Source organism: Molothrus aeneus, chromosome 14 (assembly GCF_037042795.1).
Source record: "Molothrus aeneus isolate 106 chromosome 14, BPBGC_Maene_1.0, whole genome shotgun sequence".
NCBI lineage: Eukaryota > Metazoa > Chordata > Aves > Passeriformes > Icteridae > Molothrus > Molothrus aeneus.
This window is the reverse complement of record NC_089659.1, coordinates 3,034,733-3,060,898: the sequence shown is the minus strand read 5'-3', so window position 1 is coordinate 3,060,898 and position 26,166 is coordinate 3,034,733. Positions and strand designations below refer to the sequence as shown.

At 43.3% G+C, this 26,166-nt stretch overlaps 1 protein-coding gene across 1 annotated transcript; it reads left to right on the top strand.

Moving 5' to 3' along the window:
• Positions 1 to 26,166, top strand: ALG13 (ALG13 UDP-N-acetylglucosaminyltransferase subunit). The gene is made up of 27 exons (XM_066559784.1): positions 1 to 223; positions 634 to 799; positions 979 to 1,117; positions 2,341 to 2,446; positions 4,100 to 4,327; positions 4,653 to 4,736; positions 5,535 to 5,585; positions 6,308 to 6,354; positions 7,468 to 7,540; positions 8,857 to 8,938; positions 9,286 to 9,466; positions 10,190 to 10,265; positions 10,973 to 11,081; positions 12,275 to 12,339; positions 13,246 to 13,346; positions 13,959 to 14,083; positions 14,825 to 15,053; positions 15,199 to 15,224; positions 15,732 to 15,946; positions 17,889 to 18,021; positions 18,256 to 18,291; positions 18,426 to 18,481; positions 19,508 to 19,679; positions 20,854 to 20,976; positions 24,062 to 24,102; positions 24,939 to 25,122; positions 25,231 to 26,166. Exons 1-27 carry the CDS (start codon positions 143 to 145, stop codon positions 25,494 to 25,496), a joined length of 3,195 nt encoding a protein of 1,064 aa, XP_066415881.1. The 5' UTR covers positions 1 to 142; the 3' UTR covers positions 25,497 to 26,166.

The window sequence follows — 26,166 nt, the reverse complement described above, 5'->3', positions numbered from 1 at the left end:
GGGAGGGCCGGGCCCGTGAGGGAAGGAGGCGTTCCCGCCCGCCCCGTCCCTCCCCTCAGCCCGGCCGCCATTTCGGGAGCTGTGCGCGGGCGCGCGGCGCCCCCTGGCGGCTCCGCGGCCGGCCCGTCCCGTCCCGGCGGCCATGAAGTCCGTGTTCGTCACCGTGGGCACCACCAGCTTCGATGAGCTGATCGCCGCCGCCAGCTCCCCGCCCGCGCTGCAGGTCAGCCGGCCCAGACACCGACACCGGCCCCGGGCCAGGCCGGGCCTCCCCTCCCGGGGCTGGCGCCTGCGCGCCACGAGCTGCCCCGCCCTCCCTGCCGCGTCCCGGCAGCGGAGCCGGGGTGCCTGAGGGCGCCGGGGCCGTTCGGGCATTCCCGGGGAAGAAACCTGAAGTGTTGGTGGAGGAACGGGAGGGACGGCCTGTGGAGCGGGGTGGGACGGGGAGCGGGCGGCGATACCGGGGCGGTCGGGAGCTGGGCACACCCCTCATACACCCTCTCTATTCCCGCCTCATCTCCTTCATTCCACCCCCATCATCCCCCCCTTCTTCTCCATCTCTCTCTTCATCCTCCTTCCCCACCATCTCCCCCACCCCATTATCCCCTCCATTCACCGGTGCCGTGCCCGCAGGCGCTGCAGAGCCGCGGGTACCAGAAGCTGGTGCTGCAGGTGGGCCGGGGCTCGCTGCCGCAGCCGCAGCCCAGCAGCAGCCCGGCCGTGGCGGTGGAAGCGTTCCGATTCAAGGACTCGCTGGCTGAGGACCTGCAGGGAGCAGACCTGGTCATCAGCCACGCAGGTACAGCCCGCCTGCTTCTGGGGCTGCGGGAGGTCCGTGGGATGAGGTCTCTCCGGCCTGGGCTGGGCTGGCTGGGAGTGCTGAGGTCCGCAGCTAGAGCTGGGTTAAGAGGCTCCCCTGTTTCAGCAGCATGTAGGGGGATATTTCATCTCTCACCTTGTTTTCTGTTTCTCTCGTAGGTGCTGGTAGCTGCCTGGAGACTCTAGAGAAAGGAAAACCACTAATAGTAGTAATAAATGACAAGCTGATGCACAACCATCAGCTTGAGCTGGCCAAACAGCTGCACAGAGATGGCTATGTCCTCTACTGTAACTGCAGGTATGGATTGGAGCTGCTGGGCAAGAGCATTCAGTCCATGTCACTGCACAGCTGAGAATGCAACAAGGAAATTTACATCCTTCTCTGTAATCTCCATCTGGATATTACATTTTCCAGAGTGAACAGACTAACACTAGGTAGAAATTTACCACACTTACCAAGCCTTTTGACCACGACCTCTTATAATTATTTTTTTTCCATTTGAGGTAACATGTACTTAGATTAAAAAAAGAAAAACACTTGGATTCAGGGGATTAATAAATCAGATATTTTCTGGTTAGTAACTTTAAATACCCCTGTCTTTCAAGTACTCATTCAGGCTGCCCTTTTAACCAAACTTCCTGAATCCACCATACCCTCTGACAAGGAATTTCACAGATCTACTGCCTGTCACTTCAGGAGAAAAACCCACCCTACAAACAAACAATGCATGAAAAAATCCCACCATCACCAAAACTCCTAGCTCCTTTTTTTTAAGTTCATCCTGATTCCTGTTAGGTTTATTTTTTCTCCTGGTTTTGACTGTATCTTACTGTTTTCTCTTTACTTGTGATTAAATCTACTCTAAAAATAAAAGATGACTTTTAAACTGAAGGCAGAAAAAATGTAACTCCCATTACTTAGTCTGCATCTTGTTCTTTTGCCCTGCAAGCAGAGTTTCATATGTTTCAGAAGAGCTTTCTGAACAGACCAAGCCTGGCATTTATTTAAATTGAGCAAGTTTCTTAAACTCATTATCTTGGTGCTTCTGTCAGCTTTGGAATTTTTATTTCTTTGTGTTGGGCAGTGCCAAGCATTTGAGCTTTATTTGCAGCCTGATAATAGCAAGTAGTAGATTGATGTAGCTGTTCTTTCTGGCTCTGTGATCAGGGGAGAACTCTGCCATGTGTTCAAATAGGAAGGATTTTCTCCTATGGTTTATGGAGCAGAGCCTCAGATCTTGCTCAGTCTCCCAGCATTGCAACCACAGAAGATTAAAAAGTTTAAAAGTTGAGTTTGTCTCAGGAAGCTGATGGAAGTGTGTTCTCAGCAATGCTGCCTACGAGCCAGCGCTGGCTGGGGCCTGCTGCTCTGGGCATTCTCTTCCTTTCCATACATATCCTTATGTAATAATTCCATGCTAAAGAATTACATATGGATGCATAGAAAGAAAACTGTATAAAAACATTCCCTGTGGGATGGGTCTTTCTTCTTTAATTTTTGCTTTTGGTCTGTTTTTACAGCACTCTTGTGGAGACACTGCAGTCGATGGACTTGGCAGCTTTGAAACCTTTTCCTCCTGGACAGCCAGAAAAGTTTGCTTCATTCTTGGATAAAGTTTTTGAGTTACAATAAACAAAACAGAGAAATAAAAAAGTTGGAATAAAATGTCTCATCTCCTCCACTTAAGATCTGCAACTGGGCCAAACACTCAAAGAAAATATCATTTAATATTAACTGATATTAAATGGCTTCCAATTTAGTGTCAAACTCATTCAGCTTTATGCTTAAAAGAGTACAATGCCAACAAGGAGGGAGTATGAACTGTCTTGTGGCACGGACAGACATATTTTTATCACAAAAGCTGCACTGGGATGGTAATTCCACTGATGAGGACAAGCTAAACTACTTCTTTACAGGCATGGCATATGCCTTGTGGTCTTTTGACCTTTTTTGCCAAGTACAGGTGGAAATAAATTCTCTTTGTTGATGTTCCTTTGATGTCCTGCAAATGCCTTCAGCTCTTAGTTCATGTGTTTACAAAAGCACTGAAAGAGAGCTTAAAACTGAGCTATTTGAGCCTGAAAAGGGAAAAAGACATGTGGTGCATGCGGGTGAAAAAAGTCACGAGCTGCAAACTTGCTGCCCTTTGGGTGAACCCACAAAGTAAAACAGGACAGGAATGGGCTTGGCAATGCAATCGCTCCTTTTGCATGGCGTTACCCCATCATGACCCATCAGTTTGGACTTCTTCACATCCAGTGTTTCTATTTAGGTTATATGTAAGGAAGAAATTCTCCCCTGTGAGGGTGGGCAGGCCCTGGCACAGGTTTCCAGAGCAGCTGTGGCTGCCCCTGGATCCCTGGAAGTGTCCAAGGCCAGGCTGGACAGGGCTTGGAGCAGCCTGGGATTAGAAGGTGTCCCTGCCATGGCAGGGGTGTTCAAACCAGATGAACTTTATGGTCCCGGCAAACCCAAGCCTTTCTGGGATTCTTTGATGCTGATCAGAGCTTCCCATTTAGAGTATCGAATTTAACAATGATGTGTTACATCGATTTCTTCAAGTAAATATTTTGAAAACCAAAGGGGGTTTCAGCTTTAAAATGTTCATGCTCATGTTCTTAGGCTTCTAATGCTCTAGAACTTTAGAACTGCATAATTGGTGCTAATTGCCCTTTCTACAGGGACGTTATTTGATTGGGGGGGGGGGGGGGGCAGTGTTGCTTTTGTTGTTTAAAACAAGAAAATAAAACTCCTGAATTGGCCCATCTGATGTCTAAGTACAATTTTCATGAGGAAGTTAAATGTACATAGAAGCATTCAAATCAAACACAAAGGGCCACAGGTGGAATAAATCAGAAATCAGGCCGCACAGCTGTGCAAGGCTCAGTTTTGCCAATCCCCCAAAGTTTGCCCCAAATATTTGATTAGGAGCCACTAAGATTCTTCACTCCCTTAACGTTTTCTATGGAGTTATTTTAAACCCACTGGTAACAACTCGCCTCCAGCCCGGGAGCGCAGAGGGAATCCTGGATAACCACCGGAGCGATGTTCGCGCTGCTTCCCCGCAGCCGAGCGATGAAGTTGAAGGAGCGAGCTCAGGCAAGGCAGCTGCGGGAGGAGCCGCTTCCCACGGCTTGGGATGCGCACCCAGGCCGGGCGCCGGGCACTCTAAAAACTGTCCTAAAGCAACCTAAAATGGCCCCGGCGGGATCCGAGGGGCCGGGGCCGGGGCCGGGGCCGGGCTGTCCCGTCCCGCAGGTGGGCGCGGTGCCTCATTAGCGGCGCCTCATTAGCGGCGGCCGCGAGCCTGGCGCCTCGCGCCTCGCCCGCGTCTCCGCGCCTGCCTCAGCCGCCCCGGCCGGGAAGATGCACAAAGGCTCCAAGAAGTACTTCGGGCAGAAGTCCTTCAGCGAGGTGGCCATGGACGAGTACCTGGGCAGCCTGGGGCTGTACCGCAAGATGACGGCCAAGGACGCCTCCTGCCTCTTCCGAGCCGTCTCTGAGCAGGTGCGCAGCCGGCCGGGCTGGGGGCAGCCGGGGCGCCTCAGGCCCGGGGCGGGCCGGGGGTGCCCCCAGAGAGCTCCCGGAGACCCGGCCGTGAGCCCAGAGCGAGGAGGTGGCAGAGGGATGGGTGGGGATGGCTGGGAGTGTTTGTGGGGATGGGTGCGACCGGCTCCGGGCGCTTGGGCTCCCCTCAGCTTCAGGTGCCCCAGGTGCCCCCAGCCTTTGCACCGCCTCCTGTTGTGGTGGCGTTAGACTGGAGGATTCATGCCTAACGCGAGGCGTGAGTTAAACTATTGACGTTATCTCTTTGTTACCGTTATTTTCCCAGCTGTTTTCATCTCAAATTCATCACGCAGAAGTTAGGAAAGCTTGCGTCTCCTTTATGAGGCGGCACCAGTCGAGGTTTGAATCCGTGAGTACCGTGAGTTCTGTGTCTGAGCTGGGTCCGTGCGGTTGGGAGGCGCTGTGGGAGAAGGTCACTGGTTTAGCACCGAGAACACGATGGTTTGTCACGCTTGGTGCTTGAAAGACAGGAGAAATTACAGGGTGACTGCTTCCTTATATTGAGTTGTAGTTGCACAAGTTATATTTGACTTTGGTTCTAGGTTCCTGTAAATAAGCAAGTTACTAAAACCTTAGTAGTGAGTGGGGCAAGTTATTTGTGTAGTATATTCTCTGTGGAGTGACCATTGCAGAATTTAGTAGGTGGGAAATGTGTAGATTTTTGGAGAAAGAAATGAATACTGAAAGATTGTGGGAAATTCTGGAATAATTATGTAAAGTTGTGGACTTTTGTGGTATGTTTTTTGGTTGGTTTTATCTGTGTCAGTTTGTGTGTGTGTCGTTCATATTGTAGGGTTTTGATGTGTTTTGGGGTTTTTCTTTGTTTTCCCTCTAATCACATTTAAGCACTTAATCTAATCTATGATTAGTGCTTTATTTAAGTGCTTCATTTAATGATGATCTTGAATCATCAAGTTCATGTAGGAGGAACTTGAATATTACTTGGACTCATATCCTTAATACTTTTTTAGAATCTCTTGGTATTCTCACCTTGATACCCCAAATCATTCTTATGTTCTATGTGCCTTGCCCCCTCCAAATCAACAGCTGGTAGCTGTTAAGCAGTCTTTAGGTTTAATTTTAACTTTGCTTTCCAACTGCCAAAGTTTTTATATCTGTTTTCTTCTTTTTTTTTTTTTTGTTAAAGTATGTGGAAGGCTCATTTGAGAAATACCTAGAACGACTAGGAGATCCAAAGGTAAGCCTGATTTGAGATTTATTAAGAGATTTAAATTTGAAGAGACTGGATCAGGAAGGTGTTTAGATAGTTGTTTGAAATATGGTTATTTGAGTTTGAGGGGTTTTTTTTTTTTAGATAGGCCTAGATTTGGGGAATGAATTACATAAGTAATACTAAGGGTTTGTACTGATAAATGTGAACAAAGTGTACATGTATAAACAATACCAGTTTTAGTAGGGAATTTGCATGGGTGCAAAGGAGCAGTCTCTGCAGGCTGGACAGTAAAAGCTTATTCATAACTGTAATTCTTAAAGAAGGAAAAAAACTAAATATGTAGAGTGTACCTTAAATGAAATGTCTGTCAGGCTTTACAATCCCCTGCTTCCTCCTTTGCTGTTCAGACTAATATTTCTTTAGTCTTTAACCAGTAACCTTGGTGAGTGCAGCACTTTCTGAAACAAATGTGGGTTTAAAAAAAAAAAGTATCTACAGTGATGTGTTGGAGCAGCTCAGTCTTAAAAATTCTGGTAATTGTGGCCACCCCATGCAGCAGACTCCTTTTACCACACTCTCCCCCAAATCCTTATATCTCAACTTTCAGTGCATTATTGCTTTAACAAACTGATGATTTTGAACAGCTATTTTAATAGTACAGAATTTTAATACTACAGCAATGTAGAATATAGTTGTTGATGTTTAGATTCTTCTGCTATCTCACATAATCTCATCATATTGCATAGGAAAGTGCTGGCCAGCTGGAATTGAGTGCTTTATCGATGATGTACAAGTACGTACCTCTTTCTTAAGGTTTACTTTGTTTTGCCCTTGGTGTGGGGATTCTGGCCCCAAAACTTTGTGTGTTTGCCACTGAGAGGTGAATGTGTGAAACAGGATGAAAAATGCTTCCCTAAAAAACTTAACTGACGTGTAAATGGTGCCATCACAGCCACTGTCCTAATGGGGATTGAGGGCAGGGTCAGTTTCCAGAGATGCTTGTTTGTTATCATTTTGCTGATATTAAACTTGAATGTCAAGTGTTTGCTTCTAGTGCCTGAAGACTGGAAAATGGGCAAAACTGAGGAGCTGTGTGCAGTGCAAACACTGTGTGGTAGTTTCAAGCATGGCTAAAACTCATGTAGGTGTTCTTGAAAGCTCCAGCAGTGAGGAGTACCTGCCCTACCTGGTGTGTAAACACTGCTGGTTATTTCAGAGGTAACACAGAACTGTGCAGGTGCTGCTGTCTTGCTGAATTTAGCTAATTAAATGATGCCAATTGTAAAAAGCAGTCTGGCTCTCTAGTGGTAGGAGATAGAAGCCCCTTTTTGCATGCTCACTCTGTCCCAGTACTAAAGGAACAACTGAAGTTTGGCAGGAATTACTAGCTCCCTGCACTGGGGTTCTAATCTTTTTGCAGGGTGCCTAAATCACTTAGACTGAATAGTAAGAACAGAAATTAAGTGAATAGTAAGAACGGTAAAGCAGGAATTACTGTTCTTACTGAATAGTAAGAATAATTACTGTTCCTGTTCTTACTAAATAGTAAGAACAGGAATAGTAAGAGCAGTAAAACAGGAATTACTAGCTCCCTGCACTGAGGTTCTAGTCCTTTTGCAGGGTGCCTAAATCACTTAGATTGAATAGAACACCCTTCTGTAAGTGTAAGTACTTGACTTAATCTATAAGTAAGCAGCATCGTCTTTCACAGATAATTTTTGTTTTCCCCTCAAGATAGGTTTGCTCATATGGCTATTCCTTTATGGTAGCATTCATTTATCAGGGAAGGTGTTTTGCTTGATTTTCTATAAACCAACAGCTCTAAACTGCTCCCTGGAAACTTCTTCATAAGATGGTTTACTGAGAGTGTGCTCTTGCAAGTCCTGTTTTCCCTCTGCTCACCTAGGCGAGACTTCATTGTGTACCGGTACCCCGGGAAGGCACCCACACGTGCTACAGACAATGGCTTTGAAGACAAGGTCAGTAGAAGTGAGGGCAATTTCCTGCTGTTCCCCTGCCAGTCTGTTTCCTTACTTTTCCTGAAGCTGGATGAGTTGTGCAATTTTTTTCCTGAAAAGGGGAAGTTAATGGGAAGGGATGACTGTAACAAATTGATTTTTGTGACCTACAAACTGATCCCAGTTTAGAGTGAGTTATTGGAACAGCTTATCTACATCAGCATTGATAGGGGCAAAAGGAAGGGGTATAAAGGACAAGTACTGTGTGTTACCTTACATCTGACCCCTCTGGAGCTGTGTAGGTGTGGGTGCACAGTTACGTGGCTACTTCAGGCACGATGCCAGTGAAGCTGCTGTGCTGTAGATTTCAGTGTGAGCTGCTAGATTTGCCAAGGTGGCTAGTCTCCTCTGAACCTGTGCTGCTGCAGCTGTTACTGATCTGTTGATGAGCACTGCTGTCTTCATTACATGTGCTTCTTTCTTCATCTACACAGTTTCCTGTGTAGCTTAATTTAATTCCAGAATGAGCTGAGTTTAAAAATCAAGCAGCATGGTCCAAGTGCTCAAGGCTTTCCCACCAGAAGTCTCATTAAGTGTTGGCAGCTGTCTGGCATTACACTGTTGAGTTTGGGCAGCAGCTCCTTCTGGTGTTGCTCCTCCTCAGCACAAGAGGAGAGCTTGTGTTGGCAGAATCCACAGAGCACCCAGAATTAAGAGTCCTGGCATCTGGGCTCCTTCTGGGATCTGGTTTTCTGGGAAGCATCCTTGCTGGCAGTGTGCTGACAGCTGCCTCAGGGCTTCTGCCCATTGCAGTTGGCTGTGGTTGTGTGCCAAGAAGTTTGGTGGCACATGTTTACATGATGTGTCAATGCCTGTGATGCAGAAAGCATCTCTTCTGCTTCTTAAAAGCAAGTTTTTAAGGGCTACAAAAGTAAAGTCTTGCAGGTAGAGAAGGATGAAATGTGCCTTTGACACTTGGGATAGTGTGTCTCGGGGTGCTGCATGCAATGGGTTGTATTTATTTTACCTCCTGAGCAAATGGTGGTCTTGGAAACAAGCTCCTATTTCATGTTCAATACAGCAGGATGTACAGATGGGGATTTTTTATTTGTATGATACAAAGTTACTTAGAGACTTTACCTAAATTTCAGTTTTGAGCTGATGGTGCAGCTCAAAAAAAGCTCAGCATTTCATGTTTATATTGAGAATATTTACTGTTTTCTTGGTGAGTTGGTGTCAACTGTAGAATAAAAGGATATCAGAATTTACTGAATTCATCATAATTGATGGGATTACATCATTCCAGCCTTAAAACTTTGTTTTTTTAATTTTCCCAGATTTTACTGTGTTGTTCCGGTAACGGCCATTATGACTCTGTGTATACAAAACAATTTCAGGAAAATGCTGCCATTTGCCAGGGTAAACTTGAAATCGTTTTTCTGTGAAAGAGAATTGTGTGTTTTCATATGTTTAGAGGCAGGGTTTGTTTCAGTTTTCAGGGGTGGGGAGAAGAGAGATGGAAGCTCACTTCTAGTATAATTTTTTATGCATAGATTCATTTTTTTTCACCTGTTAAGTGGGTTTTGAACTAAATGACTTCCAGAGGTCCCTTATTCCCAACTGAGTTACTTTATGATCCTGTCCTTAACTGCATTTGATGTCACTACAGCCTTGTAACAGTAGATAATATCTGAAGATCTGCCTGCCTTAAACTGCAGGAGTTCTTATGGATCTCATATTATCGAGCTTTGTGTTGGTTTGTTCAGCTGTATTATATGAGATCCTCTACAAAGATGTGTTTGGCATGGATGAGGAAGAATTAAGGTCTGCAGTTGAGGTGTTTCGAAGTGGATCCAAGAAGAACAGAAACAGTGCTCCTGTAGGAAGTGAGGATGCAAACTTTGGTTGTCTCCATGAAAAAGTGCCCCGAAATCCATCAGAAAAGAGGTAGTATGTTGGGAAGGGGATCTGGTAAGAGGAAAGCAAAAAAAAAAAACAAAACCAAACAAAACTTGAAAACCTTGCAGAGGACAGCTTTTCCAAGTTTCTATGAATTTTATGGAATATTAACTCTTTTCTTCCTGTGTTATGACACAAACACAAAGCTCAAGTATATCATGGAAGAGAGTGTGCTTTTCTTGGAGCTGGGAAGTACCATATAATTGCCTGTCCTCTGCTGCAGGCTCTGCTATAGTTGTGTGTAACTCTGTAAAATGACAGCTTATTTGTAAGTAAAATTGGTCCTTATTCATTAGAGCTTTTGTATTCTATTTTAATGAGAGATGTATTCTTCTAAGCCTCCATAGCTCTGAAAGGCTTGAGAGCTGCCTCTGAATGCTTGCAGACAGCATTGGTTTTGATGGTACCTGGCACAGAGTGTCTTTTTATCCTTGACAGTGCAAGAATTCAGTCAGTGGCATCACCTTCATCCTTTCCTAATGCAAGCAGTAGCCCTCATTAGGGGTGGGTATTGGAACAAGCAAAGGTCAAGTTCTTAAAGCTTGGAAAAGGCTGGTCCTGCACTGCATTGCACCTTGCTGGTGTTTAAGGCACAATGTGCCACTTGATGGCACCATGGTGCTTTTTCAGGTTGTCTGAACAGTTGGTGTTACTAATCCTGGCTGGAAATCGTGTGTTGTAGCTTTTGTAATCTTATTTTTAATTTTTTAGACTGGATGACTGGGAAGGCAATGATGCTGACAATCCACAGGAAACCAAGTTCAAACAAAGCATTGAAGAACAAAAGGTTTGGCAGTTCAGGAAAAAATCCTTAGAGTTTGCTTTTGGGGTTTTTTTCCTGTTGTATGATGTTAACCTTGTTAGGGCTAAATCCTCTTTACCACTTTCTAAAAATCTATTTTTGGTTAGTAGGTGGTTTATTTCTTTCACCTACTTGTCTTTTGGTTTTGCCCTTGAGATTCTCTCAAACTGAAAATGGCTCTTTTACTTTCTGAAATTCTCTAGTCCTTCTCTAGCTGATTTTTATTTTCCCCAAAAGATGGAGCTTAGCAGATGTTTCCTGATTTGTTTGTTTTTCCCAGAATGTGGTTTAAATTAATTCACTTTTGTCTTGACCATAGTATAAATTGCTTCAGAATACTTCTGGAAATTGTACAGAGTTTTCAGATGCAATAACTGAAATGCTCACTTACTTTTGAAGCTGTGGCTTCATTGATCTGGTTGGCTTCCTTTGATTCATTTTGAGTACAGAACAATTCCAAGTGTTACTCTTGAGCCTGTTCTGCTTTCCAGAGTCAGTTTGCTCAGCACCTGAGTGCCTGGATCTGTTTTCATACTCTTGAGTTTTAGTTTTTAGGGAAATACAGTGGAAGTGAAAATTTTGGAAAATAGCATCTGTACTTTTTTAAATGGTGCACAGATGCTGGCAGAATAGAGACTGTGCTGAACACATGAAATGCACTTGTTAATGCTCCATTCCAATTCTGTTTTTAGCCTCCAGAAAATCCTCCGAAGATGCCTGTTCCTTATAAAGTGCTAAAGGCACTGGACTCTACCATCTATAGAAATGTGGAGTTTGATGTTTGGCTGGACAGTAGAAAAGGTATCTTTTGGAAATGGGAAAAGCCAAAAACTATTCCTGTAGTAGGGTTACCATTACATTTATGAATCTTGAGTCCTGTCACCTGTTTCTTCACAGCTGAAATGTGAAGGACACAGGTGAACCCAGCAGATAGCTGTAGGTAGGACATGTTCTTGGTGTCCTGTCTGCCATTCAAAGCAAAAAATACCCAGCTTTTGATACTGTATAATGGTACAAGGTTGCTAAAAACCTGATCTCTGCTACTCATTGACTGTACACAGGAAGTAGGAGGATTCAAAGCAGAGCACAGAACTCTGTAGCTATTCTGTTGTATTGGAAAGCATTCAAATATGAGAGTTTTTTGTTACTGCATGTGTGCAAAGACTTCTTTTTAGAGCACGATTTTGGCCTCAGAATTGTATAATAATGAAGATCTCAAATTTAGCATTGAGATCTGTCAGATGAGTTTTTCTCCTGCCTCCCAGCCCTCCTGGGCTTGAACATTCTGCAGAGATTTTGTGGTTCTTGTGGCTTGGGAAAGGTTGGCTGCTTTTTGGCATTCAATGTGGCTGATCTGTAAAGCAAGAAGTTACCAAGAAAGATAAGTTTTTAAGTGATACTTGATGTCTGACCCAAAGTGCTTTGCATGCTGACGAACTCCAGCATTTCACCACGGCGTAATCAATCGTTAAAATTCTTGGAACAGAGTGTGGTAACCAATTATCTGTGTAGAATACTGACATGCAGAAAAGCCAGGCAAGGAACAGAGGTAAAAAAAGCTGAAATCTAACAGCAAGGAGACTTGAGGCAATGTTAGCTTTTCCTAGATGATATTTCATGTTTGCCAAGTGCCACTGGGACTCTGGCAAGATAAGAGATGTCCAACATTTTTAATTCCAGGACTTATATTAAATGCAGGATTAGCTCTGTGCCACCACAGAAGCTGCAGTGTTGTAGCAGTGCTGCTTGCTGCATTATCTGGTTGTTGCTGGTCTCATGTGACTTAGCCTGGTTATGGGCTATTGTAAGAACACCTAGAGTTACTCCACTGTTACTATGGGGAATATTCGGGTATGCACAGGAAGTATTTAATTCAATTGGCCTATAAATTGTAGTTGGCTGCTGTCATGAAATACTTGTAGAATATGTGAAGAAAGAACAGTAGCTTAAAGGCTTTTCCCCTCCCATTTATTTATTTATGCGTTTCTTTTTAGAGCTTCAAAAAACTGACTACATGGTGTTTGCTGGGAGACAGTACTACTTAGGAGATAAGTGTCAGGTCAGTACTCAACGGAGACTGTTATGATCAACTGTTAAAACTACTTTAAATGGACTATGATAAACAATAAAGTCATTTGACTTCATAGAATTCTCTAATGCTTTTCTAATTCTCTTCCCTGTAGGTGTTCTTTTAAATGTAATTTCTTTACTTTTAAATGTAATTTCTTTACATTTAAAAATCTACCTTTAAACTTGGTAGTCTGATAGAAAAGCAGTTTGGGGATTCAATGTAAACCTGTCATCCACATTCTCTGAGTGTGGAAGTTCCAGGCAGAGCTCAAAATACACAAGGGGGTGCTTTTGATGTAGTTGTCTTAAGATTTTTCACTTGGGCTAAGCAATAATTCTGGATAGTCTTATCTTTCTCAAAAGTGAAGTAGCAAAATATTTTTATAAAATAAAAAGGGAAGAGCTAAAAAGGGAGGAGTAGAATGATCTGGACAGGAGATGCTGAAAGGAAGGTCTGTTTTCTTTGTATTCTGAGGTTATATGTAGTGAGGGCACATTTTTTTATCAATCGTTAAGGTAGTGCTAATTATTCACTCAGTGATTTATTTCTTACTGTGCAAAGCTTTCCTTTTCCTACTTTATCTTCTGTTCTCCTCAAGTTCTTAAGCAGCAGCCTTCCTTGGCACTTATCTGCTGGGCACAGGGGATAAAAATAAGTTAGGGAGCTGGTATCTTGCCTCTCAGTTGCTCACAAGACTGATTTTATTTCTTTTTATCCTCCCTGAAGTTGGTACACTGCTCTTTATTTTGATTGCTGTTTTGAAGAAATATTTGAGACTCCTGGGCCAGCTCACTAACATGGGACTGGCTGGGAGCAGCCTTTTGTGTTCATGGTTTGTGGACAACATTCTGATGCAGTTCAAGGTTTTTAGAGCTTCCCTTATTCTCTCTCCAGGTGCGTCTGGAACCGGGAGAGAAGTATTACAATGCTCACATCCAGGAGGTTGGGCAGGATAGCAACACATTGACTGTATTTGTTGAGGAGCTGGCAGAAAAGTAAGCAGTCTGGTGATTACTTCAAGTTTAAACACTTTCTGGTTGAGGGCTTTGGTTTTTTTTCTAATGACCAAAATCATTATTGTAATGCTCTGTGTGAAATCTTGCTGCTCTTCCTTCACTGGAATGTAAAACTGTTCTTTACAGTTTGGGCTTAATTCACAGAGAGCAAATTGCCCTCTGCTGTTGGGTTTCTCTGGAGTTTTTATGCTGTACCCAAGCAACGAAATAATTGGCACTTCTGGTGAATCTAATCACTTTCTCCCCCTTGCTGTTCAATCATTCACCCTCCTCCAAAGCTCTGATTGACAACATCCTGCAAAAATTCTGTGTTTTCCCCTGCTTTTAGGTGTACCTCTGGAGGCACACAAATACAGGCTGGGGAGAGAGACTTGACCCAGGAAGTAATAGTGATTAAACTAAAATAGTGTTTAACCTAAAGCCTAGCTTGTCTTTTCTTATTAAACAAGTAGCAGTAATGCATGCTTGGTGCCAGAGAAGCAGATTATTTATTTTCACAAGCTATTTCCTCTGTCTTGGTGTTGCTTCAGCTTAAGTTATTGTGAAGAGGATATCCCTGGGGTACTGCTAACATGGGTGTCCTTCCTGCAGGCACACAGTTCCTTTGGCAAACTTAAAGCCAGTGTCACAAGTGGCTCCTGTCCTTGCTTGGAATATGGCTCACAACAGAAGAGGAGCTTATCAGAAAGTAACAGGTGGACACTTCTCAGGAATAGGTTTGTATAAGGCTTCCAGAAGCATTTCTTCCCTGGAGAAGTAGGGGAGTTGCTCATGGGAGTTGTAACTGTAGCAGTCTTTGGATGTTGGAAGGGACTCAATTCCCCCTGTGATGTAAAAATGTAAAACTTGGCCACTGTAGGGGTTTGATGGAAAGCTGTGTTTCAGACAGGGATGAATTTGACTTTGCAAAAGTGCAAATCTATTGCAATACAGAGCAAATTTGGTATTGCTCAAAATTGCCCAGAATAAATTTGCTACTTGAGAACATCTAAAAGACATGTCAGTGAACCAGAGAGCTTGTCTGACCTGGCATATGAGCAGAGATGTGTGGATGGACCAGGGACCCACTTAAATATGGGCTCAATTTAATTTGGAGGAGGAGTAGCGAGGTTTTTTACTTTCATGAACAAATGCAGCATGCATAGAGAGGTTTTAACCCTGAGTACTTACTGGATCAGCTGAAGCTGGGAAGGTGCTCCCATGTCAGATGTATCATGTAGAATTCCTGCTTGATTCTTTTTAAGAAGGGTCTATAGTGTCCATATTTACAATGCACTTTTTTGTGGAGCAAGCCACTGGCTTTCTTCTCTATGGGTTCAAATACTAATTCCTCAATTTATCATTTGAGGCCATAGCTCAGGTTTTAAGGTGTCTCTTTTTTGTCCTCAATTTATCATTTGAGGCCATAGCTCAGGTTTAAGGTGTAAATCTCTTTTCTGTCTCAATGGAAACTGCAGAAATGGATATGAAAACACGGAAGAGGATGCTCAAGAAGGTCCGTGGGAAGGAAGTGTTCATGGCTGTGGCTTACAGCAGGGGACAGCCAGTGCTGCCCCCCCGGCTGCAGCACAGTGCCCCCTCAGGGCGCTTCCCTCCCATCCACTGCTCCCAGGGTGCCATGGCACCCTACAAACCCTATCACCAGCAGAACCCTCCCAGACAGCACCGTGACTCCGGCATGCCCAGGTAGGAAGCTTTGAAAACATGAGCTGGTCACTTGTTTCCTGTTCACTCTTGCTGCAGACTGGTTAGGAGAGAGTTTGTGCTGTTCAGGTAAAACTACAGCTGGCAGGCACTCCTGGTAGTTGTACTCTTTCCCTTTTAAATGCAGGGGATCTGCCTGTATTGTAGACGTGGGTATATATACATGTTTTGTAGACGTGGTGTGTGTGTATTAATATATATATATGTATATCACCTGGAGAGAGAACAAGGGAAGCTCTAAAAAAACTTAAACTGCATCAGAATATTGTCACAAACCATTAATAGCACAGGCTGCTCCCAGTCAGTCCCATGTTAGTGAGCTGGCCCAGGAGTCTCAAATATTTCTTCAAAACAGCAACCGAAATAAAGAGCGCTGTACTAACTTCAGGGAGGATAAAAAGAAATAAAATCAGTCTTGTGAACAACTGAGAGGCAAGATACCAGCTTGGCCCTCATAGCATTCTACCCCAGCCCAGGGAAGAGAGGCTGTCAGGGTTATGACAGCTTGTCCTGGTGAATGACAACAAACCTCTTCCACCAAAAATTGCTCTACCAGGCATTGGCTAGGATGCTGGGGCAGGAATTGCCTGTTTGCAGCAGAGTGTGAAAAAGCAGGTTTCTTGGTGGCTCTGCAGAAGGAGCTGAGTTCAAGCTGAGCAGCCAAAGGTGGTGGTGACTGCTCAGCTCCTCTCTTGCTCCCCAGCTCGTACAGCCGCAGCCGCCGCCCGCTGCCCTGCGTGAACAAGGAGTGCCAGTACGGCTTCGTGCCAGGGGCTGCCCAGGAGCCCCAGGGGCCAGAGGAAACTGTCACTTTCTGTGAAATCGAAGGAGATGACACTGCTTTTCCTGCTCTGCCTGTGAGTTATGAACAAAGGGTAAGCTGAAGCCTCTCAGAAAGGGAGGAGGAGGGGGAAACTAAATGCACAGTGATTCTTTACCCAAAAATACAGCGGGATTTTTGGTTTACTTGGAGTAAGATTTAGCAGTGAATGCATTTTTGACAGAAGACTGAAATTAGTCTAGTTCCTGTAAAACCTGCTTGAAACCTCAGTTTTTCTAGGTATTCCCTTCTTTGTATCCTCAGTAGCAACACTTGTTTTCTTTTAAGCACATTTTCATAAACATAATCATGTTTCTCCTTTCTATTGCAGTTTAAAAACATAATATTTTCCTCCTGTTCGTATCTGTCTAGCTCTAAACATTGTGGGAGAAAGCTTTGTCACTTGTTTGCCACACTATAATTTATCATTTGGGAAGCAAGATTCAGAAATTGGATAGCGATAGCCTGGGTTTTTTTCCCTATGAATTTGTAGTTGTGATGTTTTGGATTACCATGTTGTTCCTGACACAGTTTCTTCTGCTACTGAAACAGGAAAAAACTGCAAACCTACCTAGATTTTTCTTAAAGCAGTCTTTTTGTTGAGTTGTAGATAAAGTGGCACAGTGCATTCTTAAAACTTTAAAATGCCTTTTTTTTTTTCCTTTTTTGTAGCCTAAACCTAGTCCAAAGCTGGGAGTGCTAAAAAAAATCAATTTTTACTTAGGTATAAATTGAATAAGAAAGCAGATTACAAAAACCACAACCAACCTGGTATATTTGAATATTTTGCTGTATTGAAGCAGTGAACTATTGTTAGACTCATATTTAAATGAGGAAGAGAGAATATGCTTAGGGCTGTTTCAGCACCAGTCATTTTTTCTTTGCTCTGATGTACTAGATCTGTAATCTTTGCTCTGATTTTTCCTCCAAGAGTGCCAAGGAATAAGGACACATTATCCTGCAATTTCTTTTTTCCAACATGAAATCAATACAGCTCAGTGGCTTTTTCTCCCCCTTTGCTAGACTTGCCTGCAGCTCCTAATGAATAGGTTTTCATGCTCATTCAGTGACTTTGTTATTGTCAATGCCAAAGCTTTTTCTCTGTCTCTTCCTTGTCTTGTTTAGTAAAGGAATGTGACATTTCCTGGGGAAAGATGCATCTCACAGAGGACTCTGCCATGCTGCCAGAGGCCTGGTGGGAGAATCTTCTGACTTACCATCTCTGCTTCAACCTTGGAAATCTTTCAAGCCTCTCTGAGCACTTTATCGATCTCATAGTCACCAGTGGCTTCTGAGGAGAGTTTTGAGTGTCACCTTAGCCACTACAAGAGTGAATCAGCTTCTTTTACTGAAGCATCTCAACCCTACATTCCTCCTTCAGAGAACTGCTCTTTTAAACTGGGGTGCAGCTAAAGATTTATTTCAGTGCAGCAGCAAAGGGCACGTAAAAAACTGAAGGAGTGCTGTGGGTAACCTTGGGGTGTGCTGCTCTCTGAAATAGTCAGGGTTGCACATATGGATCAGCCTGGTGTGCAGACAGTGCTGTCTGTGCCAGCAGCCACCTTCTGGTTCCACTAGTTGGGACTGAAGATGACCTTTCTCCATGGTGATCAGTGTTTGGATGAACTGATCTGCTGCTGGTGTGAGGGGAATGTTCTAGAATGAGGAATGCACTAATGCAGCCTTGTCTGGGATCTGCTCCTTCCTTTGCAGCTTTGTTAGAGCTTGGGAAAAAGCTGGCTGAGTTCTGGGAGGGAGCAGCTTGATTACCTGCATAGGGAAATGGTAAAGCTTCTGCATTGCCTTAAGTGTGCAAGGCAGAACAGAAGGAAAAGGAAAGAAATGTTTGTTGCATTGGAAGGACACAGAGATGATGCTTCCAGTAAGCTTTGGTTGCAGCAAGCTGGGTCTGCCAGCCTGGTTCTGTGTGTCTGTCTATAGAGCATGGAAAGGTTCTAAATTATTTCTAAATGTGTGCTTCTGACTTTGCTTTTCAGAGCCACAGTAGCCATGCTCCCATTGTCCATGGTCCAGGGGCATTTTGGGTAGCAAGGAGAGGTCCAAACTCTGTTCCATCCAACAAGCAGACCCTGAGTACCTTAGAGGAGGAGGAAGAAGCAAGTGAAAATGGTAAGTTCTTAAAGGATTAATTGGCAAAAATATGTTTAAGAGATTTTTCAATGTGCTTTTCATTGTCAAAAGTAGGTTCCTTACATCTCCTAAAGGACAGAAAGTGAGATGATACTGAAAGGAGGATATTAATAGATGCACTGAAGTGTAATTGCAGTAACTCTAGATTTAAGCTTTTTTACCTTCCCCTTTTTTCCCCCTGAATCAAAACTTCCCGTTCTCTTTCCCTTGTAGGGAAATTTCATGAGGAATATATCTATGTATCTCCAGGTAAGTAAAAGTTTAGTGTTTACTGATAGAATATTTGGTGAATGTAATACACTCAATTATGAGCTTTTTTATATGTTTCTGAAGGATTAGATTTAGTGCAGCTCTTTTCAATTAATTTTGCCTATGTTCTCCAGATCCCAACTGTGAAACTGCAACAGTGTTTAGTTCAGCAGAACCCACAGCAAACTTGGTAAGTTTTACTCACAGACTGTTCAGATTTGAGATCTTTGAGGTGTGTGGCATTCATGGAGAATGTTCTTGGATGCACAGTAGGCTAGAGACTTAATAAAATAAATGAAATCAACATTCCTTTGTATATTCACCATCCTTTTCTTCCCTGAATGGTGAGGTTTTTATCTGAGTCTGCAAGTACAGTCTGAATTGCACTGGATACATTAATGATTTTCCACCTTTCCCTCTGCAAAGAGAGAATGTGTATTTGAGTGCTGTTTACTTTTTCTTCTCTGCTCCAGACAGCACTTGCTTTTATCAGGCCACCCTTCAGGTTATATTCCAGTTAATCTTAGCCCTCTTCTGTGAGACTGGAGATCTCATCTGTGGTAGAACTTATCTTGGAATTTAATTTTCTTTTTTGTTTGAAACTAAATCTTTAGTCACCTGCTGCTCCACAGTGGGTGTGAAAGCAGTCCTGAGCATGCCAGAATAAAACTGTGAGCTACAAAAGACATTGAGTGTATAGTCCATAAATTTAAAAATAAAAAATAGGGGTGTGGTGTGTGTGCCTTGTGGCTTCTTTGCCACTGAAATGGACCATGCTCTGCTTTGGAATCCCTTCAGGAAGAAGGGCCAGTCTTGGTGTCACCTCCAGATGAAGTGGCTTCCTACAGCTATGCCCAGAAGGTAGTGTCTGGTACTCTGAACTGTATCTCACACTTCTTTGTGGTGGCCCTGCAGAGAGGTGACCACTCTGCTTGGACTGTGACACTTTCTGGGGACCCCTCACAGCCTCTGGCAGCAGAGAATGCAATTCCCTGCACATACAAGCAAGGCAGAAGATGCCTTGCAGGTGTCTGCAACTCTAAGCTGGTATTTTCAAGCCAATTTTTACAGAGTTTGCATAGTTAGATCTTTACAGCTAGGATTTACAAGATGGATTTGTGTGAAGTGAGAATTTTTGAAGTGTGTGGTATTTTCATAGTCTTTGTCAAAGCCAGTTGCAGAGGCGGACTGTTGAATACTCTTGACTCTTTTCCAGGTGTTGGTGAACTCTGCAACAGTTTCCACCTCCACAGATGTTTATACTGCTCCAGCTACAGGTCTCTCTTCAAATTCTGCTGCCTCCACTCCAGCCAGTGTCATAACAGCAGCTCCCCCACAAACAGCAGTGCAGCCTGTCATAGTATCTCCCTTTTCTGTGGGGAGGCCAGGTAGAGTGTACAGACTGCAGCTGTGGACTTGGATTTCCAAGTTTTCAGTTATATTTTCCCCTCCCTTTCTCCCCCCCATCCAAAACAAGTGTTAAAAGGCTTTTAAAAAAGTGTCACTTGCTTTGGTTTAAAATCACATAGCTGTAACTTGGCTGCTGGCTTCTTGTTTTGAAGGGGCTGTTGCCCTTGAATTTTTGTGGGAATTGGAGGTCTCTGCTTTGGGTTCCCCCCTTGCCACCTTTAACCATTAATGCCAATGTTTGCTAGAAAATTCTTTTCAGAAGGCAGAAGTTCAGTGTGACTCCTTTCACCTCCCCTTTCCTACAGCGAATTTTCCTCTTGAGGTAGCAAGCCTCTAGAACACCATCACTTCCAGGAGAGTCACTGGCTGAGGTGTTCCAGTTTATTTTTGTGATCCTTAGTTTCCTCTGTGCAAGGAGATCAGATTTGTGGGTGCACAGGGTGCACTCTCCACCTTAAGTGCTCTATCTGCTTTGCTCTTAGAAAATAGCAGTTAGGAAAAAATTCTGTTTTCCTTCTTACAAAGAGCATTTTTCCTGTCTTCTATAACTTTTCATTTAACATCTAAGACATCTCCACCTTCCATTCTGCTCAGTTCTGTCTCACTTTTTTTTTTTTTTTGTTCCTACTCTGCATGAGAGTTTAGTCAGCTTGGTTCTCAAAGCTGTCTGCTCACTGGTGCCAACCTGCTGCTGTGTTAGAGGTGTGGGCTACCTAAAAGGATATTTAACAGTTGTCTATCCAGAAGATTTTTGTCCTGATATGTCTCAAACTTTCCCTTGTTTTTGTGGGTTTAATGTCATACTTCTGAAGACTTTAGGTGATTAGCCTAAAGTTGTTGTTCTCTTACAACAGAGAAGTTTGGTCTGCCATCTAATATGAAGAAAGAATTGAAAAATACTTTTTTTCTTTAAATGGGATATGCAGCTTGCAAATAGAAGCTCAGTTAAGGCTTGAGAGATGGGAAACCTTCCTATCTAGTTATGAAATTTCTTCTGTTTGCCTTTTAAAGTGATTGCTGAACAGAATTTTGTTAGAGCCTGTATTTAGGGGCACCAAGGTGTCAAAGTGCATGCTGAATTGTGTAAGTTAACACCTTACTCGTTTGGCAAAGTTAACCTTTTGGGTGACATTTGTTTCCTTCCAATTGTAGCAGTTTCTTCAGTGCCATTCCCAATTTACTCAGCTCCTCTTCCTCCAGTGAGTGAGGTGGGAGAAGCCAGTGCTGTTCTTCCAGCTTACTCTTGTGATCCCAGTGGCAGTGATTTGCCTCGAGGTAATTCATGATGGGGTTTTGTATTTTTGCTCCTGTTGCTCTCCAGCACACTTCTGACTTGTGTTGTCCTTGGAAGCTTAACAGAACACCAAGTGAGAATACATAGTGAGAAGAAATGGCTCTCTGCAACTCACAGGAATGAGAAATAATATTATAGATATGTAGGCTAAAGCATTTTCATTCCCAGTTTGGAACAGAAAGTTTGTATCTGACTCAAATACGTGATTATTGCAGCTCTAGACAGTACCTTCAATAAATGAAAGCCCAGGGAGAGGTGCTTGGCCTGTATCATACTTGTTTGTGGCCAAGTAATCACTTTCCCGATAACTGATGAAAATAAGAACTGTGTGTTTATAAATTGTGCTGTTGCATGGTTCAGTGGGGTATTTTAGTTGTTTTCCTTTATGGCTCCAAGCTGTAATTCTGTGGTATTACAGACCAGGGCTGAAGTGTAGGCTCAGCTTGTTCCTTGGCTGTGTAGCTTTGTCACACACACTGCCATCAGCTGGGACAGTGTCTCAGGTCCACACTGAGCAGTGAGTGCAGAGACCAAGCCTGCTGCTTTCACACTGCTGCTGCTGTGCTCTGCAATTGCTCTGCTGCCTCCTCTGTGCCCTCAAATCCAAGAATTGTTCATCTTGGCTGTTCTGGCTCCCTTCCCTGCTGGAGTAGCATCACTCTGACCCCATGCACACATCAGAGCTCCTGCTTTCCAGCTGGAGTTGAATGCCCTTTAACTGAGGCTTTTCCCACTTGGGAGAATGGGGTGTGAAGTGTGCTGACAAGAATCTGGAGTGGATGTGGATTTTTAACCCCTCCAGACCCTGCCTGGAGCTCTTCAGCTGAGTCAGTCCACATCATATTGGTCCTGTCCTTGGCACAGGCTGTAGGAATTTTAAAGGTTGCTTGTTAAATGCTACAGTGCAGTACTGTTATGTTACACTGCTGGAGTATAATCTGGATGATGGCCTTTAAGTTAAGAAACCCAGCAGGTTTGGAGTAGGGCAGTATTGATCTGGAGTTCTGTGTGCTTTGCTAAGGACACCAGGCCTGGTATACATGGAGAGCAGGACATGTCAATAGACTGGAGTCCTGGACCTGGGAGGAAATCCTGCTGTGGGCTCTAGCATTGGTTGTATCTACATTTATTCCAGTTTTCATAGCATCTTGTATCTTGTTTTAATGGCATTTAGGATTTGTCAAGTGTGTTTATTAACTTCAGGTGTCCTACCCTTGCATGGTGCCATGTATTTGAAGGAGCTGTTGATAAAAGCCTGCTTAAAATTGCTGTGTTCCAGAAACAGAGTGTTCAGTACTGGCCAGAGCTTCTCAGCAGCACAGTGAAAACTCTATCATGAGATGAGATTTTTATCAGGCATCAATGTGGTCTTTATATTTTCATGTCAGAATGGGTAACTTTTCATGGCTTAGCTGTTGCTTCATAAGCAACGTGTTCTACAGAGGATGGACTTGATTTCCAGGCATCTAAAAGAGGAATCTGAACACAAACCGGTCTCCTACTGTACTGGTTTCTTTTCCATCATTCCACAGATGTCAGTATTTCCAGTGTCAGTTTGTCACTTCTCTCTCCCAGCAGTTCCTTTGTACTGTTATTGCTGCTATGGAAGCAGCTGTTTCATTCAGCTCTTATGCTTGCTTTGCATAGATTTGCATAAACAATTGAAGAACAAAATTGGGTTTTTAAAAAAACATCCAGCTTCTTCCAGATGTAGATGGAATTTCAGCTAGATATTAAAAGGTTTGCACTTGTGTAAGCCTTTGAGTTATTTTTACTATTTTACTGACCATGGTCAGTGTTACAGCCAGACCACCAATACCTCCAGGACTAAGAAAGGAAGGATCTGTGAGCATTTCCTAAAACAGCTGCATGGATTGTTGCCCTGATAAATGGGCTGAGCAGTAAAAGAATTGAGAATTGGCAGCAGCAGCAGAGGAATAAATCCACGTGCATTTTAAAATTGTGGTTTGCTTTGCTGATGCTTTTGCCTTCCTGCAGCAAACCACAACACCGAGTGCCACAGAAGCAGGGCTGGGGAAGTGTGGGAGATGGGTGGGCAGGGAAGCACTGTGGAGCCTGGTCTAGGGCAGGGTGGGTGTTTGTGAGGATGGAATGTGGTAGCTCTGGAGGTGTTGCTGAGTTGAATCCCTAGAAAATTCCTTTTGAGTTGTCTCCCTGCTTTCCCTTGGCTTTAGTACAGCTGGGAGCTCAAAGGCTGTGCTGTGGAATAGGTCACTTGCTCTTCCTTCAAAGCCTTCAAAGCAAATCTGTATTGAAATCTAAGAAATCAAATTTTCTCACATGCAGTTCCAAAACCCCATCATGGGATTAAACACACACCCTCTTTTTTTCTTTTTTTTTTTTTTTTTTTGTCCTTTCAGTGAGTCAACTTGAAAGGTTTAAAGCTGCTTCACAGCTTTTTGGACAGTTGGAAATATGTTTCCAAGTTCAAAACCCTGTTGCTTTTGGAGAGAGGTTTCAAAGTCCCTTCCCACACCTGGGACTGTTTCTCAGCCTATCACTTACTTGGCTGGGGACAAATTATTCAGTACAGGGAAGAGAGAAGTAAAAGACTCTGCAAGAAAGTAGGGAACTGAGTACCCTTGTGAGGAAGGAATTTATTTCTTATTCCTGCCTCCACTGAGCTTAATATATCAGTTGGAGGGGTGCACAATTTGGTGAGAAGCTCTGTGGGAAGTCCTAGTTGCTTAGACAACTTTTTTGATTATTTTGTTAAAAAACTTGAGTTCTCACTTGAGTAATCAAGATGAATAAACCAAAACTAAAGCTAATGTAGTCATTGAATTAAATAATTAATTGGCCAGACAAATGCTCTGCCATTGCACAAACATCTAACTGGATTTAATTTAAAAGATAAAACTAGTTTAACAACTATTTCTATTCAAGATAAATTCTTTACCCTTGAAATTTTAAAGAAAAGGTAGTGCTGCAATACTGTTATTCATTAAGTAAGAATACCTTCAAGTAAAATGTTCTTAATGTAAGTTGCTTTTGTTTCTTGGTTTATATTCCTCTGCTCTTTAATGTCCTGTCCTTTAATTTCAGATACAAAGGTCTTGCGGTATTATTTTAATATGGGATTGCAAGTAAGTGCTTTTAAAAGGAGTATAGCAATTGCCTGTAAAAACTGCTGGGTTTCCTGACAAATGTACTGATGTATTCAAAACTTCAAGTGTCCTAAATGTGCATTTTGTGCACTGGACTGTTAATATGGATGGACTTCCTTCATGGAGATTAAAGCCTGGCTCAGGAAGTAAAGTTCTACTCAAAATGTGAAGTACACCATATTAATTGTTTTACTCTGGGTTGTGGTGATTTTTTAGTTTTACTTTTAGTTTTTTGGTTGTTTGGGGTTGGTTTTTTTTTATTTTGATGGTGGATGAATATTCTTTCTGTGAAAAGAAGGAAAGAACCTGAGCAATTCTTAAGAGAATTTGTGTGCTTAGATAAGAAATCAAAGACCACTTAGAGATGTGTGGATGGAGTCTCCTAGGGCTTGTGCAGCTGAGCTCAGACTGGTTAGCACCATTTCTCTGTTCTGGAAAGCTGCTCTGCTGAAGCATTCTCTGTAGCAGTAGTTAAGTGCAGTGTCAGTGCTGCTGCTCAGGGAAGTAAAAAGAGCAATGTGAGCTCCTTCAACTGAAGAAATGGGAAAAATCTCTGAATATGACAAAGTTAGCAAGGGGAAATCTTCTTTCTCTGTAAAGACTTCAGACACAACAGCAGTGTGGCTGTTGCTGGAGGTATCTTTCTTGGTAGGCTGTGTTGGTTTGATTGGGGTTTTGTTTGTTTGTATGTCTTAAAGGGCTAGGGAGAGAAAAAAAAATCACTTTTTCCTAACTTTAGCTCTGAAAGTAGCAGTGATTTTGGAGGAGGGCTGGAGAGTGTGTGGCTGTGACCATGTTTTTCCTTTTCCTGCAAGTTTTGCCATCAGAGCTGCTGGCCTTCCATGATGTACGTGCAGCCAGTGCTGCCCCCATCTCCAGTGGAAGTTTACCCAGCCTATGCTGAGCCAGCTCCTGTCCTGGATCAGTCAGTGCCCCAGCTCTTCCCTGATGCTGGGCAAGCTGAGGTCCACCAGGTTCCCTTGGAGGCATCAGCAAATGGTTTGTACTTGAGCAATGCTGCCTTCATACTCATGAAATCCTGCATTAAAAGGCCATCAGTGTGGCTGAAGTGTGTGAATGTGCTTTCTGTTCTGTTTTTTTTTTAAGGAAACTTCCAAAACACAGAGCCTGCACCCCTGTCCTATGGGCCAGTGTATTACCCAGTGGTGTCAGACCCCTTCAGCCAGCAGCCTGTGCCTGGCTTTGACTCTGTGGTTCCTGCCTACCGCTACATTGGCACCTGGCATCCAGTAAATCCTCCCCATGGAAATTCCCCACCTGTGGCCAAGGCTGGGAGCTCAGGAGCACCACCCCAGGTGGGCTACATGGCCTCCCCTAACCCTGCACCTCCTGATGCACCCCAGGGAATGTAAACCTGGGAGCTGGAGGCTCCTCCTTGGCTTCTCGTTTCTTGTTTGCCAGCTCTTGTTAATATTGTTTTGTAAATGTTATCCTCTCTTAGGGAGTTGAGTCAGTTTGCTCAAACTGTGTTCAAATTTCATGTTTCTCTTTAGGTTTATGCTACTGATAGATGACAAGATGTTGCTTTAGTTGATTAGGGAAGCATAGGAGAAAAGTACTGTAGTGCAGGGAACAGCTTGGATGTGAGTAGAGGAAGTATGTGAAAAAGCATGCTGTGACTAAAGATATGTTGTGTGTCTCTGAGGGCTTGCACTGAGCACTTAAACACCTGGTTCTTGCTGAAGCACTGAACCACTGCCATCACAACTCAGGTAAACACTGGGCACAGGGTCATTAGAGGGGGATAATAATGTTTAAAATAAGTTGACTTTTTCAGATTTTGCAAAAGAAAGCTGCTTTACCTCTAGTGGTCACATATTTGTAGTAGCTGCATTTCTTCTGTCTGACTTTGTGGTGCATAGGTTTCATGGCTGTGGAAAGTGTAAGAATAATGTTTTGATCTGTTGTGTGTTGTTGTATATTTGTAAGATTTGTTTTGTGAAAGCTGTTGCACATACGGTGGTGGCCGTGGTGGTGAAGTTGCACTGACAGCACAAAATAAAAGCATTGAACACCTGAAAA